General features: G+C 53.2%; 1 protein-coding gene across 1 annotated transcript in view; it reads left to right on the forward strand.

Annotated features, from left to right (window-relative positions):
- The window catches only part of TRPC7 (transient receptor potential cation channel subfamily C member 7), a 131452-nt gene that overhangs the window by 103147 nt on the left and 2126 nt on the right, over positions 1 to 26179 (forward strand). Inside the window, exons 8-10 of the mRNA XM_037059541.1 lie at positions 12797 to 12992; positions 18250 to 18471; positions 19066 to 19146. Coding sequence (XP_036915436.1) covers positions 12797 to 12992; positions 18250 to 18471; positions 19066 to 19146 — 499 coding nt within the window. The remainder of the gene's footprint in view (positions 1 to 12796; positions 12993 to 18249; positions 18472 to 19065; positions 19147 to 26179) is intronic.

Below are 26179 nucleotides of genomic sequence, written 5' to 3' on the forward strand. Positions count from 1 at the left end.
ATAAACAGGATCCGACTGAGCAAGAAAACGTGCGGCAGAGCGGCGACGTGGGGAGGACAGGATGGGCTTTTGCGAGTGTCATCGCAAGCCTTTGGACTGCTCTCCGGGCACGTCAGCCCCGAGACCTACTCTGATCAACAAAAAGCCACGTGCAGAGGAGAGTGTCTTGGGCTTCAGGAGACTGAGCCACTCTGAACGCCGACTGTGCTGGTGACAGAGACCAAAGACCCCTCTCAGGAGAACATTTGCTTCACAGTAGCCATGCCCAGGCCACCCTGCCCAGCTTGGGACCCTCCCTTCAGCCCACCCACGGGGCCTTTTTTGAGCTCGTAGGAGAAGAGAGTTGTATCTGGTCTGAAGACTCGGAGCTACTGAAAGGAAATTGGGCCTGGAGCACAGGGCAGGCACCCTTGCCCCATCACTGACCAACCTCTCCCAACCTCGCCCCTGCCGCGTTCAAGCACAGCATGGCTTGGGCTCCTACAGACTGTCCAGGGGCCCACTTGGAACTTCATCTGTTAGGAACTAACAGAGTGTCTCACAGGAGCCCTGCTCATCCCACAGGGCAGTGCCAGGGCAGCTCACAGAAGCCAGTCCCACCTGAGCCCTGCCAGGTACAGTGCTGTCCCAAACGGGAAAGGCAGGGGCACCCTGGGACCAAAGGGAAGGTTTCTCTACCAGCTGCACCCCCCGACTCTCAGCCAAGCCCTGCCCAACCCCCATTGTGTTCCAGCGCCAGAATCGCATGCCTCCTTCCCCACCCCCAAACTCCCTCCTGGGGCAGACCTCGGTGAGGGGTTAGAAGAACCCAGACAGATTGAACTAAATCTGCCCATGGTATGAATAAACACACAGAATGAACAGTCTTAATTGAGATCGGTGGTCCTCACATCACATCAGAATCCTCTGGGCAGAAGGCTAAACTCAGGACTTCCCAGGCTCCACCCCTTCGAGAGCCTAATTACTGTAGTTCCACACGATGCCTAGAAGTCTGCATGAACAAGCCCCTGGGGGGTTCGGATTCAGGTGGTCTGAGGACCACACAGTGAGAAATGCCGGTCCGGTCCACCTTGTCCTACTCAGACAGGGAGTTGGAGACCAGCCTGGGCTCTGAGCACTAGAGACTGAGTGTCTAATTGTGGAATTCCAGCCGCTGCGCCCTCAGGCCAGGTAGCCAGACCCAGTGGGGAGCGAGCCCTGGAGCCAGATCCTATGGGCTGCTCCCAACTTCGCAGCCTCCTGTCACTTCAGAACCAAGGGTTGTCTCCAAGGTCTGGGTCCATGTTTCACACGGAAGGGCTGACCTGAAGGGAGGAGCAGGGACAGTGTGTGCAGGCCAGGTCGTCAGGGGCCGAGCGGGCTGCCTGGTTGTGACAGACAGCGCCCCTGCTCGGAGCTCATTATCTCCAAGCCACTTCCCTCAGAAACCACAAATGACCAGCAGGAAGGAAGAGACGGTGTTCACCAGACACGTTTTATGCTCTCAGAGCAAAAATATCACAGTACCCCAAGGCCGTGGAGGAGAAAGTGGAGAGAAAATGGCCTGAGAATACTCTTTCTTCTGCAGAGTCTTTAAGAAAAGCTCTCAAATCTGTTAGGAATGGTTTTCTAAATGGGACCACATCTTTGATTTTATCATGGAAACCAGCAGACAAATAGTCTTTGCTTTTCAGGGGTGTGTTTCGTAGTCAATGTTGCCGGAATGCACACATTCCCTAAAGCAGAGATGTTTCCTCCGCTCGGAGACTGTGTGGGAGCCTCAGGGTCCCCACGCTCCGTTGCAGCGTCAGAGACACAGCAGCTCCTCGGCTCACTAACGACCCGCAGCTGGGTGAGAAAGCGCAGGAAAAGGCGGCCTTCCCTAACCCCATCCAATGGGTGACCACAGCCGAACGGTGCACAGAGGTGACTGAAAATGGGGGGCTGTGAGTGGGGAGACCCAGGATGGGCTCCTGGCCCTCCCACTGGGTGAACCTGAGCTTCCCCACTCAACTCTGATTGGGGATTACAAGTGGGCCCTGACCCTCCCAGGCCACCTCAGCCAACCTTTCCGCAGGCTCTTGTGGAGGCACCGTCAAGGGCCGACGGCTTGAGACTTTTCTAATCAGAAATAAAACCTCTCCTAAGGTATTCCGTCTCCCCAGGAGCCATTTTAGTGGCAGGAGGTTCAAGAGTGGTAGACAAAATTAGAAGCTTCTGTTATCTGGGACAGTAATGGAAAATCCCATGCTCCGCAGACAGGTCCATACGCCCCCCAGGGGCAGAAGGCACCAACTTGGCTCCACGAGCTCGGAGACCGGCTCTGAGGGAAACTCTGCCCACACCTGCCCCACCTGGGACCGCTGCACTGTCCTGTCGTTGAACAGCCTGTGACAAACACAGCACCTGCCTTCTCATCTGACCCACATCACAGGGGAATGGCTCAGATACTACCACCCAGAACCCGAGGCTCAGAGAGATGCTAGACTCGTCCGAGATCACAGAAGCAAGAACATGTAAACCCAAATCTGCATGACTCCAAGCCCATCCTCCACCTCTTTGACCCGAAATTCCCCAGAGCAGGTCCCCACTTCCCACACCAGGGCCCAAGCTCTCAGGTAGACGCCAAGTATGTTTACCAGTCAGGTCACTTTCCCATGGCTATTCTAAAAAAGAGCACACTAAGTTCAGATCTCTGATTATCACGGAGAGCCTGATGATTCGACACCTCTCCACTCTACCTATGCAGCCAGCGGCTGTCCCCTGGGTAAAGCCACTTTCTCTTCCAAGGTGTGTCCCCTCATTTGCCAAATATGGAGGAGCTAGCCCATGCCACGCTCTATGCTAGGTTCTGCAGTCACAGAGGTTAATAAAACAACCTCCCACCCCTGAGAAACTCATGAACAAGTGGGGGAATCAAACAGAATGAGCAAGCATCAGCAACGACACCATGCGATCATCGCCAAAGGGCAGCACAGCCAGGAGGAAGCCCTGACCTCTGTCTGGCAGAGTCAGGAAGGCTTCAGGGAGGAGGTGGCCCTAAACAGGTCCTCGAGGATGACTAGGAGGGCATTCCAGCCTGAGCAAGGTGTAAAAGAGGAGGACTTTTTGTTTTTTAAGTGAAAGAGAAAGCAGCTGCCTTAATGCCCAGGTATTAACATGTTCAGATGTTTCAATGCCTCATGATACAATGAAACCACAAACCTTTTTTTTTTTTAAAGCTGCTTCCAGTGGCAGGGTTTTGTGGAAAAGACAGCAAACCCCCTGTCTGGCCACAAAGGTGGCAAGAAGGCCCAAAAGCAGCCCAGGGAGACAGACGAGCTAAGGCACTGGAGCAGAAATGGGAAGGGGAGAGGAAATCTGTGAACTCAAAGTGAAGGCCACGGGGAAAGCCCCCTGGCCGCAAGTGGAACTAAGAAATCTGCCCAAAAGTCAGCTGTTCCTTGTGCCTGAGGCAACGGTTATCCTAAATTCCCTTCCTGTCGAAATACCTGGATTCCCTGCCAGAACTTCTGTTGCCGCCTATCGCTGGAATGAGGTGTTATCTTGGAGCTTGTTTACATTTAAGAATTAACTTCTGTAAAAAGTTAGGGGGGCAGGGGGTGAGTAGGCAAGTAGGCTAGAGTACGGGGAACTGGCAGAAGGTCAGATCAGCTGACCCTGCAGGAGCCGACTATGAAGTTCTTGGTGAGCCCTGAGAAGGTGTCAGCATCCCCTTAAGGCTTTTTTTTCCCAACCAGAGTAACTTTTATTTTTTCTACATGTTTTAAATGTTATTGTACAAGTACGGTTGTCTGTCTATTCCCTCTACCCCTTGCCCCCATCCTAGCCATCCCTACCTCCTTCCCCGGATTCCAACCCCCCCTTGGTTTTATCCATGTGTCCTTTATAATTGTTCCTGCAAACCCTCACCCTTTCCCCCCACTATCCCCTCCCATCTCCCCTCTGGTTACTGTGGGTTTGTTCTTAATTTCAGTGTCTCTGATTATATTTTGCTTGCTTCTTTGTTTTGTTGATTAAGTTGCACTTAAAGGTGAGATCATATGGCATTTATCTTTCACCTCCGGGCTTATTTCACTTAGCATAATGCTCTCCAGTTCTATCCATGCCATCACAGAGGGTAGGAGCTCCCCCCTTTTTTTTTCTTTTCTTTCTGCTCCATAGAATTCCATTGTGTAAATGTACCATAGTTTTTTAATCCATTCATTTACTGATAGGCACTTAAGTTGCTTCCAAACACTTGGCTATTGTAAATAGCATTGCTATGAACATTGGGGTGCATAGGTTCTTTTAAATTGGTGTTTCAGGATTCTTAGGGTATAATCCCAGCAGTGGAATTGCCAGGTCTAAAGACAGTTCCATTTTTAGTTTTCTGAGGAAATTCCATACTGGTTTCCACAGTGGTTGTACCAGTCTGCAGTCCCACCAACAGTGCACTAGGGTCCCCTCTTCTCCACAACCTCTCCAACACTTGTTGTTTGTTGCTTGGTTTGTGATGATTAAAAAATGGGCAAAGGAGCCCTGGCTGGTGTAGCTCAGTGGATTGAGCACAGGCTGTGAACCAGAGGATTGCAGTTCGATTCCCAGTCAGGGCACATGCCTGGGTTGTAGTCCAGTTCCCTGCAGGCCAACTCCCAGCAGGGGACGCACAAGAGGCAACCATACATTGATGTTTCTCTCCCTCTCTCCTTCCCCTCTAAAGATAAATAAATAAATAAATAAAATCTTTAAAAAAAAAAAAAAAAAAATGGGCAAAGGACTTGAACAGGCACTTCTCCAAGGAGAACATACAAAGGGTCCAGAGATATATGAAGATGCTCAGCATCAATAGCCACGATACCCATCAGAGAGATGCAAATTAAAACCACAGTGAGACACCACTAAGGCTCTTTGAAAAGGCACAAGTGTGATCAGATCCGCCTTCAGAGAGAGACCTTGCTGTGTGGCCACCGGGCTGGATGGCAGGGGAGGGGAAGGGGAAGCTCCAGCTTGGCCAGAGCTCGATGCTGGTGATTTTTATGGTGAGCAAGAATAGTCCCAGCTCCTCCCCTCAAGGAACTTGCAGACTAGCTGGGAAGGCAGTTGTTAAATAGTCACAGGAGTGAGGGTTACCAATTGAAAAAATGTCCTAAAAGAAAGGCACGCAAAGGATGCTGAGCTAGACCATTAAGAGGCTGTGGCAGGAGGCCAGGTGAGAGGGGCTGTGAGCCTGAACAGAGGGAGCTGTGGCGGTAATCAAGAATGGGAGACGGAGAAGGGGGGTTGGGAGGTTGGAGTGGCTAGGACACAGTGGCACCCTGAATGTGGGGTGCGAGAGAAGGAGAATGTTCTTGGGGTTTTGACACTGGGAAGGCCCTAGACAGGTATGGGAGTTGAAGACAGTATGAGGGGGAGGAGGGCACAGTCCCCAGCGATTCAGGAAAGGGACAGGGGCTTTGGCCTTCTCTAGGCCCCAGACCAGCAAAACCAACCCACTTCCCAGAAGCTTGGGTGGAGTCCACATTAAGAGTTCCTGGAGGAACAGCAGGGCCTCTGGGAGGCGGGCCCCATGCTCAGCACCAGGGCCAAGGAGAGACTTGAAGGGGTAAAATGGGCTCTTTCACCAAAAGTGACATATTGTGCTTTGTAAACAGAAAACAGGAGCCTGAGGCTGCCCCCGCCCAAGAAAGGAAAAAGGGGAGACAGGCAGGTGAGCCATATAGGTGCAGAGACATCCAGAAGGAAGCAGCGAGTCAGAGGGGCCTCCTGACAGCAAGTAGCCCCACCCCCACGCAGGACCTCTGCGCAGAGGGCCCTGCCCAGGCATCGAGGCTAGACCGCATTGTCTGCCCCTGTAAGACTCACTACAACCAATGGCCAATGAAGAGACACCAGGAAGAGATCACCATGAGGCATCATGGGCCGTGGCTTCCTGCACATTCTTTGTAGAGAGCAGGTTACACGTGTCTGCTATGGGAGCGTGGTCTGGAGTCCCCTCCTGGGCTCTACAGAGGACATGTTTTCCCAGGACCCTGGGGCAGCGCTGCAACACGGACCCCTCCGACACAGAAGTGGTGTCAGATTGTATTAGGTTTGGAGAGTTATTACCTCTCCTTTCACCTTATAAATTCAAGTGAGGCGTAAGCATTTGGAGGGATGAGGGTTCATTACACCCATTTTCATGTGGAGAAAGCAGCACAGAGAGGCCCAAGACCTGGCAGAGGAGACGGCAGGGGGCAGGGGGCAGGGGGCAGGGGAGGGGCTGTGGCTGGGCCCAGAGGGGCTGAGCAGCTGGAAATGGCTTTACATAGGTTCTTATCTTAGCGTAACTCTCCAATAAGTGATCAAAATACAGACCTTTTCCTGAGCTACTTGGAAGAGGGACTGTGCCCAACACCACAGACATTCTACTGCCCTGTCGTGTTCATTCACCACATGTGAAAGCCTGGTTGCTCTGGGCTTCTGGAGCAGGCGACCAGCCCACTGAATGCTGCAGGAGACGGCCTGACAACACACTGAAAACACGCTCTCTCGGAAGGAAGACGTCTGCACAGCACGTTTTCAGCACCTCCCAGGCCTCCATCCCGAACTCAGACCGCCTGGAGCATCCTAAAGGAGAAAACCCGGACTGTTTTGTTCACTAAAATCCAGTTGTAGGATGAAATAAAGTTTAGACTGTCACTTCACGGAGTGACAGAGTGACAAGAAACTGGATTGTGTAGGGTTAGACCTCACGATCTGTCAGCAGGAACAGTTCTCAAGAGACGAGTCTAAAGCGAGCCAGCTAAGACAGAGTGGCTCTGTGCCTCAGTTTCCCAGAATTCAGTCGTTCATTGACAAAAAGAACAGAACAGGTGAGCTGGGCGTGGTTCTGGGCGCTGGCAGCAAAGCAGGCAGCGAGTCAGCAGGCCCTGTCCTCCCGGAGGCTGCATTCCTCCATGAATGTGATGAGGGAAAAGAGGCCAAAAATTTTTTTAATAGACAAATAAGATGATTTTAGGTTAAGTGCTGAGAGCTAGGAAAGAAATAAGAATGCCGTACACAAGAGTAATTAGGAGAGGGCCTCCTTCAGACACAGCAGCCAGAGCAGGCCCAGCTGAGCAGGGGACAATTAATTCAAGCCTCCAGGATGAAGAGGATGAGGGATGGCCTTGGAGGGGAGGGCCAGGGAGGCCCAGAGGAGGGAGCATTCAGGTCAGCGAGGGCCTGGAGGCCTGGGCTGGGCCCCTGGAGCCGGCTGTCCGCCTGTGAAAGCCACCAGAGGAGAGGCGAGGGTCTGACTCGCATTTTTAAAGGGTTGTTCTGAGAATCGACTGTAGGGTAGAAGAGCCTTCGCCCGGACACTGAAGCCAATGGCCACTAAGAAAGAAAAAAAAGAATGCCAGGCATAAAATTAGTACAATTTACCACGGATTCGTGGTAGTATTTCATGCACTTCACAAGCCTTCTAGTAACTCATGTAATGCTCCTGAAGTAGCCTTCTAGTAACTCATGTAATGCTCCTACAACACTATGAAGTAGAAATCGTTATTTTCCCATTTTACAGCTAGAAAAAAAAAAAAAGAGGCACGGAGAAGCTACGTTATTTGGCCAAAAGCTCCCAGCCGAAAAAACCCGGGTTTGCCTGACTTCAGAGCCTGTACTCTGCCCGCCCCCGAGAGCCCCACCTGGGCCAGGTGACGCTGGCATTGGGAACCAGGAAGCCGAAATACGCAGCCAGGATTCATCCATTCATTCAGCAGACATTGAACTGACCCAGCCCCTTCAGTGAGCCTGGTTCTGCCCCAGGCTTGGGGCTTCAAGGGGGAGAAAGCACAGCTCTTCCCCCAAGGAGCAACCAGGCTGCCAGACGAGAGTTTGGTCCTCGGTTTGAACACACCTGGGCTGCAGGGGCTTCCTGCGTCTGAGCTCCCTGGCACCGAATCTGGGGCCAGACTCCTCTACTTCCAGACTATCTAAACCAAACTCTTCACGTAGGCCCCTAGATAAGCCAAGAAGTGACTCGGGAGGACACAAACTTGCAAGACACAGCAGACGTGAGGTTTGGCAGTTCTCGGACACCTGATGGTCTGCCCTGACCTCCCTCAATCCTGGCCCTACAGCTCTCAGGGTCTGGTCTGGGCTGCAGGGAAACATAGCACTCTCAGAGGGCCTTTCGACATAGTCCACGGGTCTCCCTGCTCAGTGACAGACGAGCCTTGCTCCTGCTTCAGCACAATGGGAGCACAGCGCCTGCTTTGTCTCCCGAACTTGAGGAACAGTCATTTAGGGGCAGATCCTCCTGCTTAATTTCACCCTGCCATGTGCACATTTGGGCAGGTAACTGAACTTGGTGTTTGGAGCGGCTGGGTGCCATGACCCAGAGGGAGGGGCACCGTGGCATTCTGAAGCAGCAGCAATTTTCCTAACAACCGCCCCAAACCCTCGCCTTATTGATCAGTTTGTTCTCTGAGCCTCATGCGCAACTGCCTCCTCAAGCAACCTGTTATTAAAGTCCCATTATGCAGGCGAGACAGCCCTGGTAGAGAGCTGATTACCACATCCCTGCCTTCTGCCTGACAAATCAGCCCCACCCTTCCCCCCACACCCCCCCACCGGTAGGAGGAGGGCAAATCATGGTCTATTCAACACCACCCCAAGGTACTTCTCTCCTTCTATTCAGCAGGTGCACTTCCTAGCTAAGGTGGCCTATTGACTACAGGTGGAATATTGAAAGATAGCAAGGGCTGGAGAAAGCAGAAAGGGGATTTGCATGAAATCAAGGGTCGGTGATGATCTTCGCAGCTAGGAAGGCAGATGGGGCTTGTTCAGAAAGGTCAACAGGCAGCTGAGTTATTAAAATACTGCACCCCATCCTGTGTTCCCAAGTAAGGCAAGGCAAATGGAGCACCCCACCTTGTCCTCACAGCACTCACTCACCCTGACGGGCTTGCTTTAGACTGGGACCCCCACAAGGACAGAATGTCCTTGTCACCTGGCCAGTGCCCAGCAATGTGGGAGGTCAGTGACTATTTGGCACATAAACAAATGAATAAAAATTATAGCTACCATGTACTGTACTCTTACTGTATACTTTAAATGGGCTGCTCATTTAGCCTTCACAGCAACTTAATAACACACCATTATCCCACTTCATAGATGAGTAAACTGAGACTCAAACAGGCTTTGTCACAGGCCAGAGCTCACAGACCTGGTGGAGCTGAAATCTGAACCCAGGCGTGCACCGCTGCTGCTCTCACCCGTCCAGCTGTCTCTGTGAAGATGCCAGTGCCGGGCACCAGTGAAGGGATCTGGCAGACTTTGAGGACAGCCAGAGCAGATGGGAAGACAGCGTGGAACCAGGGCCTGCCTTCCCTATGGGTAAACAGCCTCAGACTTAGCCTTGAGACCAGCTAATTGACAGGGGGGGCCTTCTGAGAGACAGGTGGCTTCGCAGCGAATATCAAGGAAGCCACGTGCAAGATATTTTCTTCTCAAAAGACGGCGCCAGACCTCTGCCATCTTCTGCCCCGTGCTCTGGGTCCCGTGGCTCCTGAAAACTGTTGAATGACGAAGATGAATGACTCAGAGAGCATCGTAACCCCTCAAGACATCGGGGTTAGCTCCAGTGCGCAAACTCTTGAGATGAGTAATGTACTACTGCCTTCTACCCAAGACCAGCCTTCTGGGAATATCATGTGGCAGGTTTCCAAGGTCAAGGTAACTACAAGTCTCTTCCCTCTCAGGGCAGGGAGAAGTTTCCATTGGTTTCTCGTTCTGTATTAAACCAAAGGTGCCATGAGCCTGGCATAGCAAGTTCATTATTGGCGCTCTTGTCATGATAAGAAACATCAAGTTTTCATGGACTTTTCCCTTTTCTTTCTCCCAGGATGGCTGTCATCATCACATTGATTTATCAAAATCCTTTAGGTCAGACAGACACACTTCATTGTCATAGTCATATGTCTTGCAAGTACAAATTCTTTCCTCCCTTAATCTTTTATCTTATATTTTATCTTATATTTATGTTTCTGATGTATACAAGTTTGACATGGGCAATTCTTTCCCTTCGAAGTTTCCGAAACATCTCCCAGACCAAGATTATATAAGTACCAATGTTTCATTTTGTTCCTGTAATTTCTGAACACTGAACTCTTTAATTCTGTTTAGAACATACTCGGTTATATGGTTTGAGCTATGGATAAAATATTTAATTGCTCACCACTCAGCCCAGCTAATTGGGTATAACTCAGCCAATAAGTCCCCATCGAGAACCAGCAACAGAAGAGTCGGTTGCTTCGTGAGCCCACTAACTGCTCCTGTGGGGGTCACGGGCCCAAACGAGGGACCCAGTGGATCCAGCCCTATTGGGTGATTCAAACCGACGGACCCAGCTTTTACTAAAGGCCTTTCTTCACTCATTTGGCCCCATAGTACGAGGAAGCAAGGGCCATGGATAACTCCTAAAGACTTAGAGAGACTGTTAAAAACGTATGGACTGCCCAGTCAGAGGCCGAGGGACACTGCCCTGGAGGGAGTCCCTCTTGTCCTGGCAATCCCTGTCTGCCCGGCCTCTTAGAATGAGATCTCCTGGAAGTCATGGCCAAATTCGCGTCCAGAGGTATCCTTCAGCTAGGGAACGGAAATTAAATGAGTGTGAAGGTTAAGTGGAAGCCAGACAAGGAACTGACCAGCTCGTGGCTCCCAGCCTCAGGAGGGGCGGGGCGGTGGGCGCGGGGAGGAGGCGCAGGCGCAGGTGTGGGGACCTGGGAACGCCTCCTTCCTGGAGCGCACGCCGCTGGGGGGGCAGGGGCAGCTCTGCCTCCTTCGGGTTGTTGACACAGAACGCCTCAGTGAAGTACGGACAAAACTTATAGCGAGAAGCAAACGGGAAAAAATGCCTACTGAATCTAGGCCATTTTCCCTAATCAACATTTAGCCGGCTTTCCCTGAATGTGTTGCATAATTGCTTACTTCACTGTGTCAGCCCAAGGTCTGAGTGGCATTCGAGGTGAGAAAGGGAAGATGAATCTCTGTGAACCATCTTTCGGCCACACGTACGATCCACGCCTTAGGACGCTCCTGCTGGGTGCACAGTCGTGGACGGGCGCCAGTTTGCCCAGCCCCTCCTTCCGGCAGAGCATCCTCCCGTCCCCAACTGATGCCACTAGGAAGGGACAGCGGTCCGAGAAAGCGCAGACTCTCCCTGCCACTGTCCCCTCCCTCTAGGGTGGTAACTGGAGGACTGCATCTTAGGGGGGCTCATACCTACGTGGACTGTGCCCCCAGGGAGTGGCACCTTTTCTACACAAATGGAAGCTGCCTTGTGCCTTCCATTTCAAAGGAGGGGAAACAGTTCTCCCTCCTTCTCGAAACAACACCGGTAGCTGGAGGTCTACACGTGATGGCTTGTTACCCAGTGGTTACTGCCAAACCCCCGACGGCATCCTTTCTCGAAAACACTGAAATGAATTAAATATTCCAAACTCATCGTTTTAAAAGAAATTGAAAACAAACAATGACCACAAAAACCCACTCCAATTTTGAGTTTTCAGACACTGGGATTCTCAGAGCCAAACAGCTGGCTAGGCACACACACTCACACACCCACTCACACTCACACAGAGCAGAGCTGAAAAGTCATGCAAGTCCCTGTGAAATTTTTAGCCAAGGGTGCTAGTGTTTTTGTACATCTTGACAAATAAATACCAAACCTTAAGAAATGCCGGGGTTTTTTTGAGATCTAGTTAATCCTGGCCATTTGTGGGTGAGCGTTGCAAATCCAAAATGTTAAAGAGAAACAGAGAAAATGCCTTCTCATAAATGGTACCAGAAATCTGGACACGAACTAAAAGGGCTGCTCAGCCATTCGGATGACATCAGACGCACCTGCGTGTTCTCCACCCCGCAACCCACATCCAGCTTTCTGACTAGATTCTGTGCCACGAGCCCGATACAGGGGCTGAGCCACAAAGTTCGTAGTGTGAAATGTGCTTGGACCTTTCTCCTAAAACCAGTGTATTCTGGCATCTCCAAAGTCTGACAAGCATCAAAGAACAGTGTCCCTAAAGCCAGGTGTTCGCTGAACTTCCCTCAAAGCACATGCAGTCTCTCCCCGAGTGGAGTGAGGTTTGGGTAGTGACCTCGTGAATGGCACCGGCTGGACACACTGAAGTCGCCACTCTCGTTCCTGATCATTGCACCTTAGAGGACTTGACCTAGGTGACTGGCCTCACTCTCCGGGGGAATGGGCAAGGGTAGTGGTTACAAGTGCCACCCATGAAAACCTCAGACATACCAGGGCTGGCACCCCACTTTCCGGCCGAGTGCTCCAGAGAAAGGCACATGAGGGTCTGAGGGTCAGTGGCTCCACCTGTAAAATGGAGCTAACAAGCGAGCCGGCCTGGGTCACGTGCCCAGCGAGTCCCTGTCACCAGTGCTGCCCGCCCCATCGTGGGCCCCTCCTCTTCCCTTTCTCGTGGGACTGGGCAGTCTGAGAAGAGACTCAAACTCCTGAAGGGAGAGTGCGCTTCTGAGAAGCCCGATGACCTGTAAGAACAAACATTTGCCCTGGTGTTTAATTTTAAATGTTTAATGACAAGATTATCATAGCCAGCAGTCCCAGTCAATGGACTGAGTGGAAAAGAGCGAGCCTGCCTTTACTTGGAACACTCTTTCCAAGTCTCCTCAGCAGGCAAATGTGTCCTTATTTCGGGATGCGAGCACCACCAGCCAGCCCCAGCCCCAGCCCCGGCCCGAGCCAGGTGCCCACTGAAGTCTGGGTAATGGCGGCACGAAAATGTCCCTGTGGAAATGTTAGCTGCCGGATGTGTCTGAAATGGCTGCTGTTTCCTTGCAGGGTTGAAGAAAGTTTTAAAACCTTATTCTGGTCCATCTTCGGCTTGTCTGAAGTGATCTCGGTGGTGCTGAAATACGACCACAAATTCATCGAGAACATCGGCTACGTTCTCTACGGCGTTTATAACGTCACCATGGTGGTAGTGCTGCTCAACATGCTGATAGCCATGATCAACAACTCGTATCAGGAGATCGAGGTAAGGCCGGCCGGTCGCAAACCCTCTCCCCCTGGGTGTCACTGACACTGCTGTTCTCAGCAGTGACAGTGACAGCTTCGAAGCCTGGGGACTGTTAAATGTGACGCCAGAACCGCCAACAACAGGCGACCTTCCTGCAGGCACCACACATAAGATGGCCCAAGGGCACCAGGACTCCAGGTCACGACTCTGTCCTCTCTCATGGGTCCCCTCAGGACAGCAAGCAGGTGACCCACAGCAAATGGAAGTGACTGTATCTTTCAGCCCCCATTCCCTTCTGCCTCTCTCGTGTATTTACTAAGTACCTCCTTCGTGCCAAGCCTGTGGTGGGCATGACAAGACATAAATGACTAAGATACAGTTCCTGCCCTCGGTCCAGTGAGAAAAACAGACATGTCAATCAACAGCTTCAGTGCCCTGGGGCCGCACACTCAAAGAAGTCCCACCGGGTGTGGAAGGTGCGAAGCAGGGGCTGTGAGTGGCTATGGGGGGAGGGGACTTGCAGGGGTGACACTCGAAGGCCAGAGACCCATACGAGTCTGCTGAACAGAGAAGGGAGTCGAGAGAGAGTGTACCAGCAGGCATTGCCACAGTCTACGAAGCACAAAGCATAAGCCATCGACCGAAGCCTGGTTTGGAATAGCAAGAAATTAAAAATAAATAAAATGAGCATTAACAGGAAGCTTGTTAAATAGATTATCACACCCTGACCAGTGGGGAACTGGAGATACAGTCATGTCTTTAAAAGAGAGTGAAGATGTTCTCTATACACTGATTTGGAAAAACCTTCCAGTTAGAGTGTTAAATGAGAAACAGTCAGGTTGAAGAACAATGTAGGTATGCAGTGCGCTCTGCCTCGTGTGGGAAAGAGGACACCCACTCGTTCTGGTTGTCTAAGCATCTGCAGAAGAAAAAACTCCAAGAGGGTCACAGGCACCGCCCAGCAGGGCGCCCGTGGCAAGGCGGGCTCCGGGGACGTGGCAGCCAGGATGTCTGTCCATGCAAACCTTTCGTGCTCCAGACATCATGCTATTGTTTTACTTAAATAAATAAGCTAAAGATTAAAACAAAACATATTAACCCTTTCACTCAACAATTCCAATTCTAGGAATAGATCCATGCAGAAATAAGGTTTTACCTTTATTCGTTAAAGGAAAAACATGGAGGGGGGTGGGATGGGATGGGAGTAATAGACAGAAAACTGTACTTGAAAAAATAATTAAATTAAAAAATTGGAAAAAAAGAATACTTGAATAAACGGAGATACATATAAAAAAAAGGAAAAACATGGAAATAGCTCATCAATATTAGAACCTTTAAATAAACTGTGATATAGTACACTTTAGAATTCTGACTATATAATACTGTATATACAATGAGCAAAATATTTTTGTGCCAACATGGCAAAATCCCTATGGTAATATTAAGTGAAAGAAAAAAGCAAGTTGTAGAAAAATATAAGCCAATCTTGTTTACATAATGCAAATGTAACAAAATTCCTATGATAATGCTGAGTGAACAAAATGTAGGTTGCAGAAGAATACTAGCAAACCTTATTATTCACGTGCAAATGTGAATATACAGAAAGAAAAAGGAGAGAAAGACAGAGAAAAGGTGCCACACCCCAACCTGGGGTGTCTGTCCTCGGAGGGAGGAGAAAGGGGATGGAAAGGGGACATCCACAGGGGCTTGGCACACCTCTGCGCGTCAATGTTTTGCAAGAAACAATCATTTGTGTCTTTCTCACATGGGAAAAAAGTACAGACCCCCACGCACTAGTTAGCTAGGTCCTCCGTAAGGAGATACAGCGGGCTGGGTGCCTGAACGCCAGGAAGTCCGTCACCCACAGTCTTAAAGGGCCGGTTCCCCACCCGCGCAGCCTCTCTCTGGGCTTGCGGCCACTGACTGCTCCTCAGCGCCCTCTTGCGGCCTCCCTTCCCAGTGTGCGTGCATCCCGGGTGCAGCTTCTCTCCCGTGCAGAGACCGGTCATAGTGGACCGAATCCTTGTAATTCTTTTGACCTTGATTACCTTTCTGAAGGCCTCATCTCCAAGTAGAGTCACATTCTACGGTGCTGAGGGTTACAGCTTCAACCTGCACGTTTCAGGAGGCACATTTGTCCTCCGAAGGGAAAAGTATGCTCAATAGGAGGGCCCTCACGTGCCAAGGCAGAGGGGAGGAATGGTGTGGTGTCCAGCACTGCAAGAGCGTAGTTTGTTCAAGGGAAAGAGGCAAGAGGTGAAAGGCAGAGGTGAGCTGGGCCATGACGTCCTCGTTCCCCCTGCCCTCACACTTGAAAATGCAGGGTGTACATAAACATATATGTCTAAAGTGCTACAGCCATTTGGTCAGCATGTGGATGAGCTATTGCTTCCTAGTTTCCCTGCCCTTCTGGACCTCAGCTTCCCCATGTGTAAGGGAAACCAGACGGGGCCTAGATCATTTGTGGGTGCCACTCACCTGGGATGGTCAGCCCCATCCTAACAGGCACAGCACGCCTTGCTCCAGATGAACATGAAATGCAAAGCTGCGTTGTGGATGCCCACTAGCCTGGGGCAAGAGTGGGCAAGCCCGTGGCTTATGATGTCAAGTCGTCCCAACAGCGTGGTGACACGAGGTGGGTGGAGCTCCCTGCCGCCCACGGTTCCCCTCCCGCTGGGGCCTCTCCTCACCCCACCCGGGGAGAGCGCCAGGCCCCACCCCGCTCACTGGCTGCCGGAGTGTAGGCACGTGAGGTGGAAAGTGCCGGCCACTCCTGGGCACACCGAACTGTGATAAGTGCGTATTTATAAAACCTCCCACGATCTTGAGCACCCACTGTCCAAATGCACATCCCCGCCAACCCCTGCACCTGCCCCGCCCCACCTGCCCCCTCCTCCACCCCAGCAGCCCGCCCCTGCGCCCCGGCGCCCTGCCCTCTCAACATTATCCCGACTCCACCTGCACTGCCGCCCTCCCCCTTCCTACCTAGTCCTTCCCGCCACCATTTAAATTAAGTCCCTGGGTCTTTACACGCACACACAAAAACTCCGCCCTCAATCTCTTTCCAGCTCTGGACCTTCCCTCCCGATCTTCACTGTTATCTTTCTCAGGACCATTTACATCCCTCACCTCCTCTCCCACTAACCAACCCCCGCTCTTCCCCACCCACCAGCCCGCCCACACTTGGCTCCATTGGGAACCATTCAGCCCCTGGGTCTCCATTCACATGTCAGCCACCAGGGCAGCCTTCCCTGATCCCCAGGCCCAGGCCGCCGGCCTGAACACCCAGAGCCCCACACGGCTCTCAGCACAGCCCTAGTAAAAGGCCGGCTGATGCATCTACATGCTCGTGTTGTGTGTTCCACAAGGGCCTTTGGGCAGTCATCCCCAGTGCCTACCTAGCACCACCAGGCACATAGTAGGTGCTCAACAAGTGTTTGCTGAATGAGTCGAGGTTGAACACCAGGCACCGTGTTAAGCCACGGACATAAAAATACAATGTACTGAGGGTTGACCACGCATCTGACACTCAGTGTACTCCAGGCATTAACCCCTTAATTCTCACGACCGCCTATAAGGTGGGTATTTTCACTCCCACTTTACTGATGAGGAATGGCGGCCCAGAGCAGGCTGAGTCGCCTGCTGTGGTTACCCAGTTAGTGAGGAACAGAGCCAGGCAGGCTCCAGAGCCACTGTGTCACCACACCCCCAGGCCGGGCGTCCCTGTCACAGCACTCTGCTGTACAAGGAGTGAGCCCCGCCCTCACGAAGCTTCCCGTCTAAAAGACCCATGTAGGATGTCCCATACGCCGGGTGTGGATGGGGTCCCAGCGAAGGCAACCAGAACGGCCAAGCCTGCTGGTGAGCCTTCGCATCTCATGGCTCAGCCCTGCAGCCTCACCCTGTTCACAGCCCCTCTTGTGCAGCCAACACCTGTGGGGGGCGGGGGGACCCGCCACTCACGGAGCAGACTCAGTGCCAATCTCAGGGCTGCGAGAGGGAGGCAGCATCGTCTCCACACACAGGCGAATGAGCCCAAGGCCCTGGCCGAAAGTCACACGGCCAGTAAGGGGTGTGAGGTCAGTCCCACCTGATCCCAAATCCCAGGCCTCCATCCTGGCCTCAAGCCGCCCTCTGGGGACAGAGGCCCGAGGAGCCTGCCCACAGAACACACGCAGCCGCTCCCTCTCATGAGGCCCACTCAGCACCCTGGCAGCAATGCCAAGTCCAAAGTAACAGGTCTGGACTTCCCTCTACCACCACCACCACCACCACCACCACCAGGGGCAGGAGCAACTACAGTTACTATGGAAACTTCAACTTAGTAACAATCACTACAGCCACGGAGAACAATGGCCACACTAACTACAGCCAGGCTTGTTCCCCTGGAATCACACATGCAGAGTCTCTCAGCAGCTTGTTTACATAATGCAACTCCAACCATAGTGCTCCATAGTGCATAATGCAATTGCACTATTAGAAAGTGCAATAGGAAATGCACTTTCTAATAAGAAATACGCCATGGTGTCTGTCCAGTATGGTAGCCCCTCACCGCAGTACCTACTGGGGCCCTGAAATGTGCCCGGCGTTAACTGAGATGTGCCCTGAGCATAAACTACACACTGATTTCTAAGGCTTGGTACAAAAAAAAGTGAGCCGTCTCATTAAGAAGTTTAATGATTTTTTTATAACGATTGCATGTTGAAATAACATTTTGGTCCTACTGGAGTAAATAAAATATAGCACTGAAATTAACTTCACCTGCTCCATTTCACTTTCTGCACTGTGGCTACTAGAAAATTTACATATTGAGGTTTACCTGTGCGGCCCGCCTTCGTGGCTCACCTTGTATTTCCGTGGGGCAGCGCGGCTCTGAAAGATCCACGTTGATGCTGCAGGGGCCGGCCAGTGAGTGAGCAGAGCTGTAAATGCCAATGGCTAACAAGATTAGGTGACGGTGAGAGATGCTCTTCGGTGAGCGGCACATGGAGAATGTCGGTAAAACTACCCAGAGGAGAATGAGAGAGGATGAACTGGCTGAGGTTTTTGGCGACGGATCCAAGACGTTAGTTGGGGATCCTTCGGAAGGACTAATAGCACATGGTCTTAGCGAGAGCACACCCCGCACTGCGCCCCTGTAGCGAAGGCACACAAATGTGTCAGGGTCCTGTTTAGAAACCTGCTTCAGAGCCTGGAGAGGTGACCACCCCCCCACAACTGAGCTCAGTGACGAGCGGTGGCCTCTGGTGCTGACATGCCGTCTCCTTGTCCACAGGAGGATGCGGACGTGGAGTGGAAGTTTGCCCGAGCGAAGCTCTGGCTGTCTTATTTTGATGAAGGAAGAACTCTACCTGCTCCTTTTAATCTAGTGCCAAGTCCTAAATCATTTTATTATCTCACAATGAGAATCAAGACGTGCCTCATCAAACTCTGCAAATCTAAGGCCAAAAGCTGTGAAAATGACCTTGAAATGGGCATGCTAAACTCTAAGTTCAGGGTAGGTACCACAGAGTTTATGGAGCAAGGAGGCAGTGGGCGGCGGGGTGGGGGCCCTGAATCAAGGGGAGGCAGGCGTCGAGAGGGGCCAATGCTTTTCAAAGTCCTGGGCACCTCGGCAGACCTGCAGCCCCTGTGGAGGGTGCGCTGGCTGTCCGCTCCCTGCGGCGCCTTGGACAGGTGCGTTGCTGGGGGCTCAGGCTTGGCCCCAGTAGGGCCACTCCTTTGTGGACCTGGCACTGGAACAGCTCTTCCCAGAGTGTAACTGAGGCATGAGCTCTGGGAAGAAAGGTCCTTGCCCATCACCTCCTCCTCCCCAAGATGCTCAACACTTAGTATGTTAAAGCCCCTGAGGAGTCCCAGACACAGACACCCAAACAACTTTGACCCAAAGCTGTCCAGAGTTGACCAAACCATATCCTGTAACCTGCTGACATCCTAGAGAACTAGTCCCCAGGAAGTGAGTGCCCTTGGAAGCCAAGCAGTGTGGGCACACTGACCTCCCAAGGGTCCTCTTTTTAAGAACCACTCCATACGTGGGTACTGTACAAGTCCTTCCAGGTATGTACGTATTATAATTATATATTTTTTCCAGAAGACTCGCTACCAGGCTGGCATGAGGAATTCTGAGAACCTGACCGCAAATAACACTTTCAGCAAACCCACCAGATACCAGGTAACTGCTCTTCCTCAGGCTCAGGCAGAAGGGGGCGCCATTGGACATGGATTCAGTCACATGGCTGTGCCATCCTCTCAGAACACAGCTTTGTTCCTTCCTTCAAGGAAGAGTATTTTTTTTTAAATCCTCACCTGAAGATATATGCATTGATTCTAGAGAGAGGGGATGAGAGAAAAGGGGAGGGCGGGGGGAGAGAAACACCAATCAGTTGCCTCTGGTAGGTGCCCTGACTGGGTATCAAACCCACAACTTCCTGGTGTGTGGAACACTCCAACCAACCGAGCCACCGGCCAGGGCCATTCGGCACTTCTTGTTAAACGCCTCTCTCCGCCCGTGCTGTGCTCCTCATTGGGCACGAAGACACAGCTCCGCCTCCGTGCACCTCAGGGCAGAAAGGGACACGGTGAACGAGTGAACACACAGATGAACGGACACATTCGAATCAATAAAAGTGCCAGGAAGAAAACTACAGGGTGCAGAAATGGAGAGAAACAGGGAGCCCCCCTGCTTAGATATGGTTCTCGGGGGCCCTTCAAGGAGAGGACCGTTAGCTGCAACCTCAGGGGGGAGAGGAGGCAGCATGTGGGGCCTGCCACGCAGAGGAAGAGCATCGGCAAGAGCCAGGGGGAGAAACTGGGCTGGTCCCCTGCCGCAGAGCCCAGCCCCCAGGGGACACGGGAGTGCGATGAAGTCAGAGGGGAATCAGGCAGCCAGGCCAAGGTCAGGATGTGGATCTTACTCTACACGGCTGAGGAAGGCAGTTAGAGGAATTTAACTTTGGCCAGGGAGAAGATAAAATTCTACTTGGGCTCTAAGAAGACTACCTAGCTGCTATGATGAGAGGAGATTGGTGGGGGTCCGAGCGGAAGCAGGGAGACCAGCGAGGAGAACGTGACAGTCACCTAGGTGCAGAGGATGGTGGCTCAGGTTGGGGTGTGAGTCGGGTGAGGAAAAGCAGACAGATTCTGGATACAGAACCAGTGAGACTGGAGGCTGAGCCAGTGGGGCCAGAGGCGGACCAACAGGCATGCGGTGGGGAGAGGCACCAACTCCCAGGCATTTGTCTTATGCCACCAGGCGGCCACTGCTGTCTTCAGGGAGCACCTGACCTCGTGCTGCCAACCCGCAAAGCCCGTTACCAAAACCAGAGGACGACTTCTGGGCTTGCAGTCCCTATGTTGCTTTTGGAAATTGATGTCAAATCTCTGTATCAGTTTGAGTGGCCTGTGAGCCGGGGGGGGGGGGGGGGGGGGGGGGGGGGGNCGGGGGGGGGGGGGGGGGAGTGGGGGAGGGATAAATAGTAACCACAGGTTATTGATCACAAAGGTGCAGGCCATTCTTTTCCTCACTCTTCCCTCCCAACGATCAGCAGTTCAATCCGTGCCAACCATCTTATCAGATGTCAGTTTGAAGCTGTTCTGAGTCATCCTCTGGGCCAAGGTGACAGGTCCCTAGTGCCAGTATCCCAGAGGGAGCAATTACTGCCGTGGCATCTTCCAGGCACGGGCCTCCAATTGAATCTCCGTCTGCATTTCAGAAGGCAGCCGTGCGGTTAGGAGGATTTAAGTGTCCAATTAAGGAACGGCTCATCCCTCAAAGTCCTTCTAGTATTATCAGATGATGCAGGCTAGACTTTGGCAACGGGCAGATTTTGTGTTTAATCAGGCCCAAAATAGGGCCTCACCAGTGTGATCTGCTTTGAGTTCTTGTACAGGGCAAAGCCTTTGGTCAGTGGAAGGATTTTTCTTCCTCGGCTTCTCAAAGAGAAGTTTTGATGATTTGTGTCACCGAGAAGACCGACGACCCTGGTGGGTTAGGGCCCAATCTGTCCTGGGCTTCAAGCAGAAGCAGCTGCAGAGACAGGCAGACTCATTGTGTGGTGAGTGTCCTGCACTCAGGGTGAACCCTCCACAAATGAGGCCCGTTCAAGACCAGTGTCAGGCTGACTCCGTGTCTGTCCTCCATTGCCAGGGCCACGTCCTGGCCGCCATCCATTCCCTGGGTCGCTTCCTGCTGTGATTACAGAGGCTGGCTGGCTGGCTAGTGCCTTCAGGCTACTGATAACCTCTAAACGCCTGCCCCGCCCCCCCCCCGCCCCGCCCATCCTGTGCCTCCACCAGGACAAGCCCAGGGCTCATTCAAACAGCTGTCACAGAAAAGAAGGAAGGAAAACTGGGCCACAGGCATCAGAGGACAGCAGACGGGGCAGAGGGCACTGTGCCTTCTGCACACTGGCCCTTCGCTCAGCCCTGCCCAGTGAGGTCTGGCCAACCTCCCCGAGCCATCATCTGTTTAGACAGGGGCAGGCCTTGAGGAGACAGGAGAGGCTGGCTGGGAGCGGACAGGACCTGAGCATTCGTGTCATCTCACCATGTCCCTGTGAGAGAGGCAGTGACTTTAACAGAGGAGGGACTGAGGCTCTGTGTGGAAGCCACACAGCTGGTCCAACGGAAATCTGTCTGACTCAAAAGGCCACCGTCTTCCACCAGCATTCGTCTTCACAGTGTTGCGCCAGAGCCCCCTCAGAACTGGCCCTGCCAGTGCCTGCGGGTCCCTGCGGGGAGATCTAGCGGAGCCTCTGTAGCCTGAGGGGAGAAGGAGCAGGAGAAGGAGGCACCTGGCTGCCACCGGGAGCAACAGTAACCCGGAAGGAGAAGGATTCAGGCAAGGAACTTCAGTGGCTCATCTCTCTTCCTGGGCCCACGGGTGGCCTTCCCAGCTGCACGGCTTTCTTCCCAAAACAACGGCCAAGTGTGCGGAGATCAGGAGGCGCCCATCCACCCCTTCTCCCCTACCACCAGGGCTGCACCTAGTGCTGCCCCGCACAGAGCACAGACCATCAGCCTCTGACACCCTCGAGGCTCTGAGAAGCCCTGCAACACCGGCTCCCAGGAAGACCAGAGCCCCGCAGCCCAACACCTGTGGTTTTAAGCCTTTCCGTTGTGTTCTTTTGGTGGATTCTCTGGACTGTCCGACCCCGTTGCTTTAGGTGTTTCTTTTACGCTCATCGGTGCTTCCTTCCAGGGGGCTCTCCCTATACGGGAAGGCACTTCCTTAGACCTCAGAGGCTTCTGAGCTTTGCTTTCTTAAGCCCCCAGAGGTCACAGAAAGTGACCCCTCACTGGGCACTGTTTTGTTACTTTTCACAAAACTTGTTCCTTGCTTTTAAAATGCTTTTTCCAATCTGGGTTCTGTGGACATGAGACTAAACAATGGAACAAAACGGTGATACCAGCGAGGTGGCCGTGGTGTGCCCCCTGTCAAAGCCACCCTGTGACCTCTTCCCAGAGCCAGTGCCAGTTTCTTGGGGTGTGTGCTGACCCCGTGCATGCACCCTAAGAGAGGTACCTTTCCTTCAGGGGCATAGGAAAGAAGCCACATCCCGGGCGCACCCCACCATCCAGGCACAGCCCATCATTCAAATGTATCAAATGATGATACATTCCCGCCCCCACCACCCAGGGGCCACCCGTTTGTCACGTTCCCAATGGTCTTTTCTGTAGAGATCACAGCAAACAGAGTGGGCAGCTTGCCAGGGCTGACCTCTTCTCTTCGGTGTCTGACACACCAGTGCGAGGCATGGCGTGTCCCGGGATCCAGGATCCCTTTGGTCCACTCCCCCCAAACGGTCCTCAGCATCTGTTTCCCTCTGGATTCTGCCTCGTTTGCCATCTGCAACGCACCACGTGTGTCCTCTTGCCCGTCCATGTCTTCAGCAGCCCTGGCTGCGCAGTGAGGGCTTCCCTCCCTTCCATAGAAAGACCTTCTATCTCCCCTTCGCCACAGCAGCCAGAGGCCGTGGGCCCCTTGGAGTCAGGGCAGGGGGAGCTGGGTGCCTTCCTTCCTAGATGTGGGTCTCAGGGCCACACCCACTCTTACCCATCGTGCCCCGGCGTTCGTTCCTCTGCCTGAGTCACGTCACTAAACGCACTCGCCTGCAGCCCTTGCTATATTCATGGGGGGTCAGGGGGGGGGGCAAGCTGCCACCGATGGAGCCAAGTAAACTTGGGCCAAGTTCAGCGTCCCCTCGAAGTGAAAGACCTCTGTGGAAGCCAGCAAGGAGGTATTGCAAACTCGCCACAAAGGAGCATGCTTTTCCCCACATAGCGAGAGGGGAGGCTCTTGATATCCGTCTTTTCTAGAAGCAGAGACCCCGTGTAGCGTCCATTTCAACAGGGCTTCAGGAGTATTCTCACCATTTCAGACGTCCTGGGGGCAAGCCGGCATCTTGCTCCTGCAGGTCCCAAGTCAGTTAACACGCATATGCCAGAGGGGAAACTAGGTTGCCATCAGGACAGGAAGTTTCTCGGCAACTGACAGGCGGTCACACCGTTCTCCTTTGAGGTGTCTGTCCACTCCCTCAGGTGCCTGTCGCCCCTGGGAGTGAACGGGGGTGGGCAGGGAGGTTAGGGGGCCCCTGCCTCCACACGCAGGCTCCTCAGTCCCACTGTGTGCTGAGACGGACGAGCGAGCCCTCACCTCTCTGCACGCTGAGCTGCAGGTCTGCAGAAGCACCGGCTCCCGTCGAGCACGCCTGTTTTCACGGTGGCTGTGCACATGCATGACCATGACGTGCCGGTGACCCTCTTCTCCAAGGGACAACCCCTGGATCATGCCGAACATCCTCCAAAATCTAGCTGAGGCCTCACCCTGTATAACAGACTGTGGCTTTAGAGGACAAACTGGTCCCCAGAAACAGCCCAAGTTCCCTTTGACCAACAGGAGCCAGGCTCCTGCATGCCCTAACCTCACCTGTCTGCACTTACCCTCTTCCTGAGGCTTGGAGGAAGCCCCAGCTTCGGCTTACCTCGTGGTTACCTTCAGCTTACCTCAGATCTGCCCCTCCCCGCCGTGGGACCTTGGAGAAGTCGCCTCGCTCTCTGAGCCTCCGTGTCGTCACCTGTGAATGGAGGTGACAACCTCCATCCCACAGAGGTTCTGGGAGGGCTCAGCGAGGTCACTTGGTCTGGGAGGTCAACACGACTCCCATCTGCAGGCAGGACTCAGTGCACTTGCCCCTCTGCTGCTTCTCCCCACTCCCTGCCTCCAGGGGGCTGCTCTGCACTGAAGGGGGCTGGTGAGCAGGGCAGACCCTGCTCAAAACAAGTGGAGCTTGAGGGGCACATTTCCTGTTCATAGTACAACACTGTGGCCTCTTTTAAGATAACCAGTCGGTCGTGTTGCTCGAGAACCTGGCGTGACCTCGAGCCAGGGCATGAGGGTCAGCTGCCAAGGTCTGAAAGGGCCCCGCCCATCACCACCCCAGAAGAGGAAACGCCTCGCTTCCAACCTTTGGCTTGCAGTTTTACCTCACCCATATAAACTCTTTAATCTGCAGATCCAGAAGCCCTTCATTCCCGCCATTTTTCTTGAAAGACAACAAACTGGCCAGATCCCCTGACATTGCATCCGCCTGCAAGTTTGTGGTGGAACTTCTGAATTCTTTTCTCAGTAAGAATGTCAGATACGTGGGTATCTGGGTTGTCTGTTGTTGGTCTTTCCCATAAGACTGGTTTTGGACAAAGTTTTGTTTTTTCAATGAAACAAAAAGAGCCCCACGAGCCCCACAGAAAGGCGTATGGGATTCCTGTAATGTAGGGAGCCTGCCTTCACGCCCAGAACACCAAGGAGAAGTTTATCACTGACCACTAACATGGCCAGACTCGGGCCTTTCTGAGGAGGGGCAGCAGGAAGGGAACTTGTTCATTAACTGCTTGGCCTTAAATGAGACCACCGTTCACACGGCAGAGCCAAGCAGTCCACCAAGCCCACTAAGGGCCGGGGATGGGCAGCACTGTCTGCAGGGACTGGCTCAGAGTGCGCCACAGACAGCCTTTGCCAGGGTGGATGTCTGGGAACACAGGCCGGGAGACCCCTCCTCAGCAAGGCCCTCACCATCACAGGCCCCCAGAGCCACTGCCTGATGGTGGTGAGAATGATGATGAGTTCAACCCTCCACCTCTTTGCATCATGGCAGCTCACGTCCTTCACTTGCCAGAAGCATCTCCTGAGGCCATGTAGTCAGAGAGAAGGTAACCTGCCTCACATGTCACAGCCGGGCGAGGGACAGAGCTTGGGCCCCTCCCATCCCCCCTCGCTCCTCAGGTGTGCGCAGGTGAGCGGGTCACAGGAAGGGACGACCACAGAGCAGGGAGTCCCTCCCTCTCTGCCTGACTGCCCATCTCTTACAAGATGCAAAGTCTCAGCAACCAGAATATTTTTAAATCCTGTGATTTCTAGGAACCCTGAACCACTAGCTGGCAAAATCCAAAGTTCACCCCCTGCAGTCTTTCTTACGCTTGTCTCTATCCCTGGTGGCTCCTGTCTGCTCATGCCTTGTCTGCATATTAAATGACTCTGAAGGCCAAACCCTTCCTCCCCAGCCAGACTAGGGATGAGAGCCAGACACGTGGGGCTCCAGGGGACCCCTGTCTTGGCCAAACTTCCCCAGGCCCAGCTGTATCTGTTCCCGCCTCTGGCAGGAAGTTCAGCCTCTAGCAGGAATTTCCGCAGGTACCATGGGCTCGTCCTCCATCCTGGTCCTGGCACTGTGCTGAGCATGTCTCCACTCAGGCATGCACCTCAGTGGGGCGCAGCTCCGCCCAGCTGGCCTGCAAGACTTCAGTGCTCCCCCCAACCGCCTCCGCTGTTGAACGAGAAGGAAGTGTTTCAGAGCTGAAGCCTGAGAAGAGGACATAACAGGCTGAAGTCACAAAGGAGGACAGGGCTGGGTCAGTCCCCAGACACTAGAGCAGTACCCACGGACCTTAGATGACTCTCTCTCTCTCCTGGGCTCGCCCTCTTGCCACCAACAGTGTCCTGCCCTTAACTCCCAGGGTCAGGGTCAGGTGGCACCAAATGCCAGGGGGAGGCTAAACACAGGGACAGGCCCAGGCTCCCCGACGAGGCAGGGCAGCAGGCGAGGGCACTCTGCTGCTGACCAGGCCCTGCAGGAGGGAGGACTCACGCACGCACAGTGCAGGCTGCCTGTGCGTGGCCAGGCTTATCTCATGCCTCCTTGTGTTCACAT

Source organism: Sturnira hondurensis, unplaced genomic scaffold (genome assembly GCF_014824575.4).
Source record: "Sturnira hondurensis isolate 20B ecotype Veracruz unplaced genomic scaffold, ASM1482457v3 Scaffold0011178, whole genome shotgun sequence".
Classification (NCBI taxonomy): Eukaryota; Metazoa; Chordata; class Mammalia; order Chiroptera; family Phyllostomidae; genus Sturnira; species Sturnira hondurensis.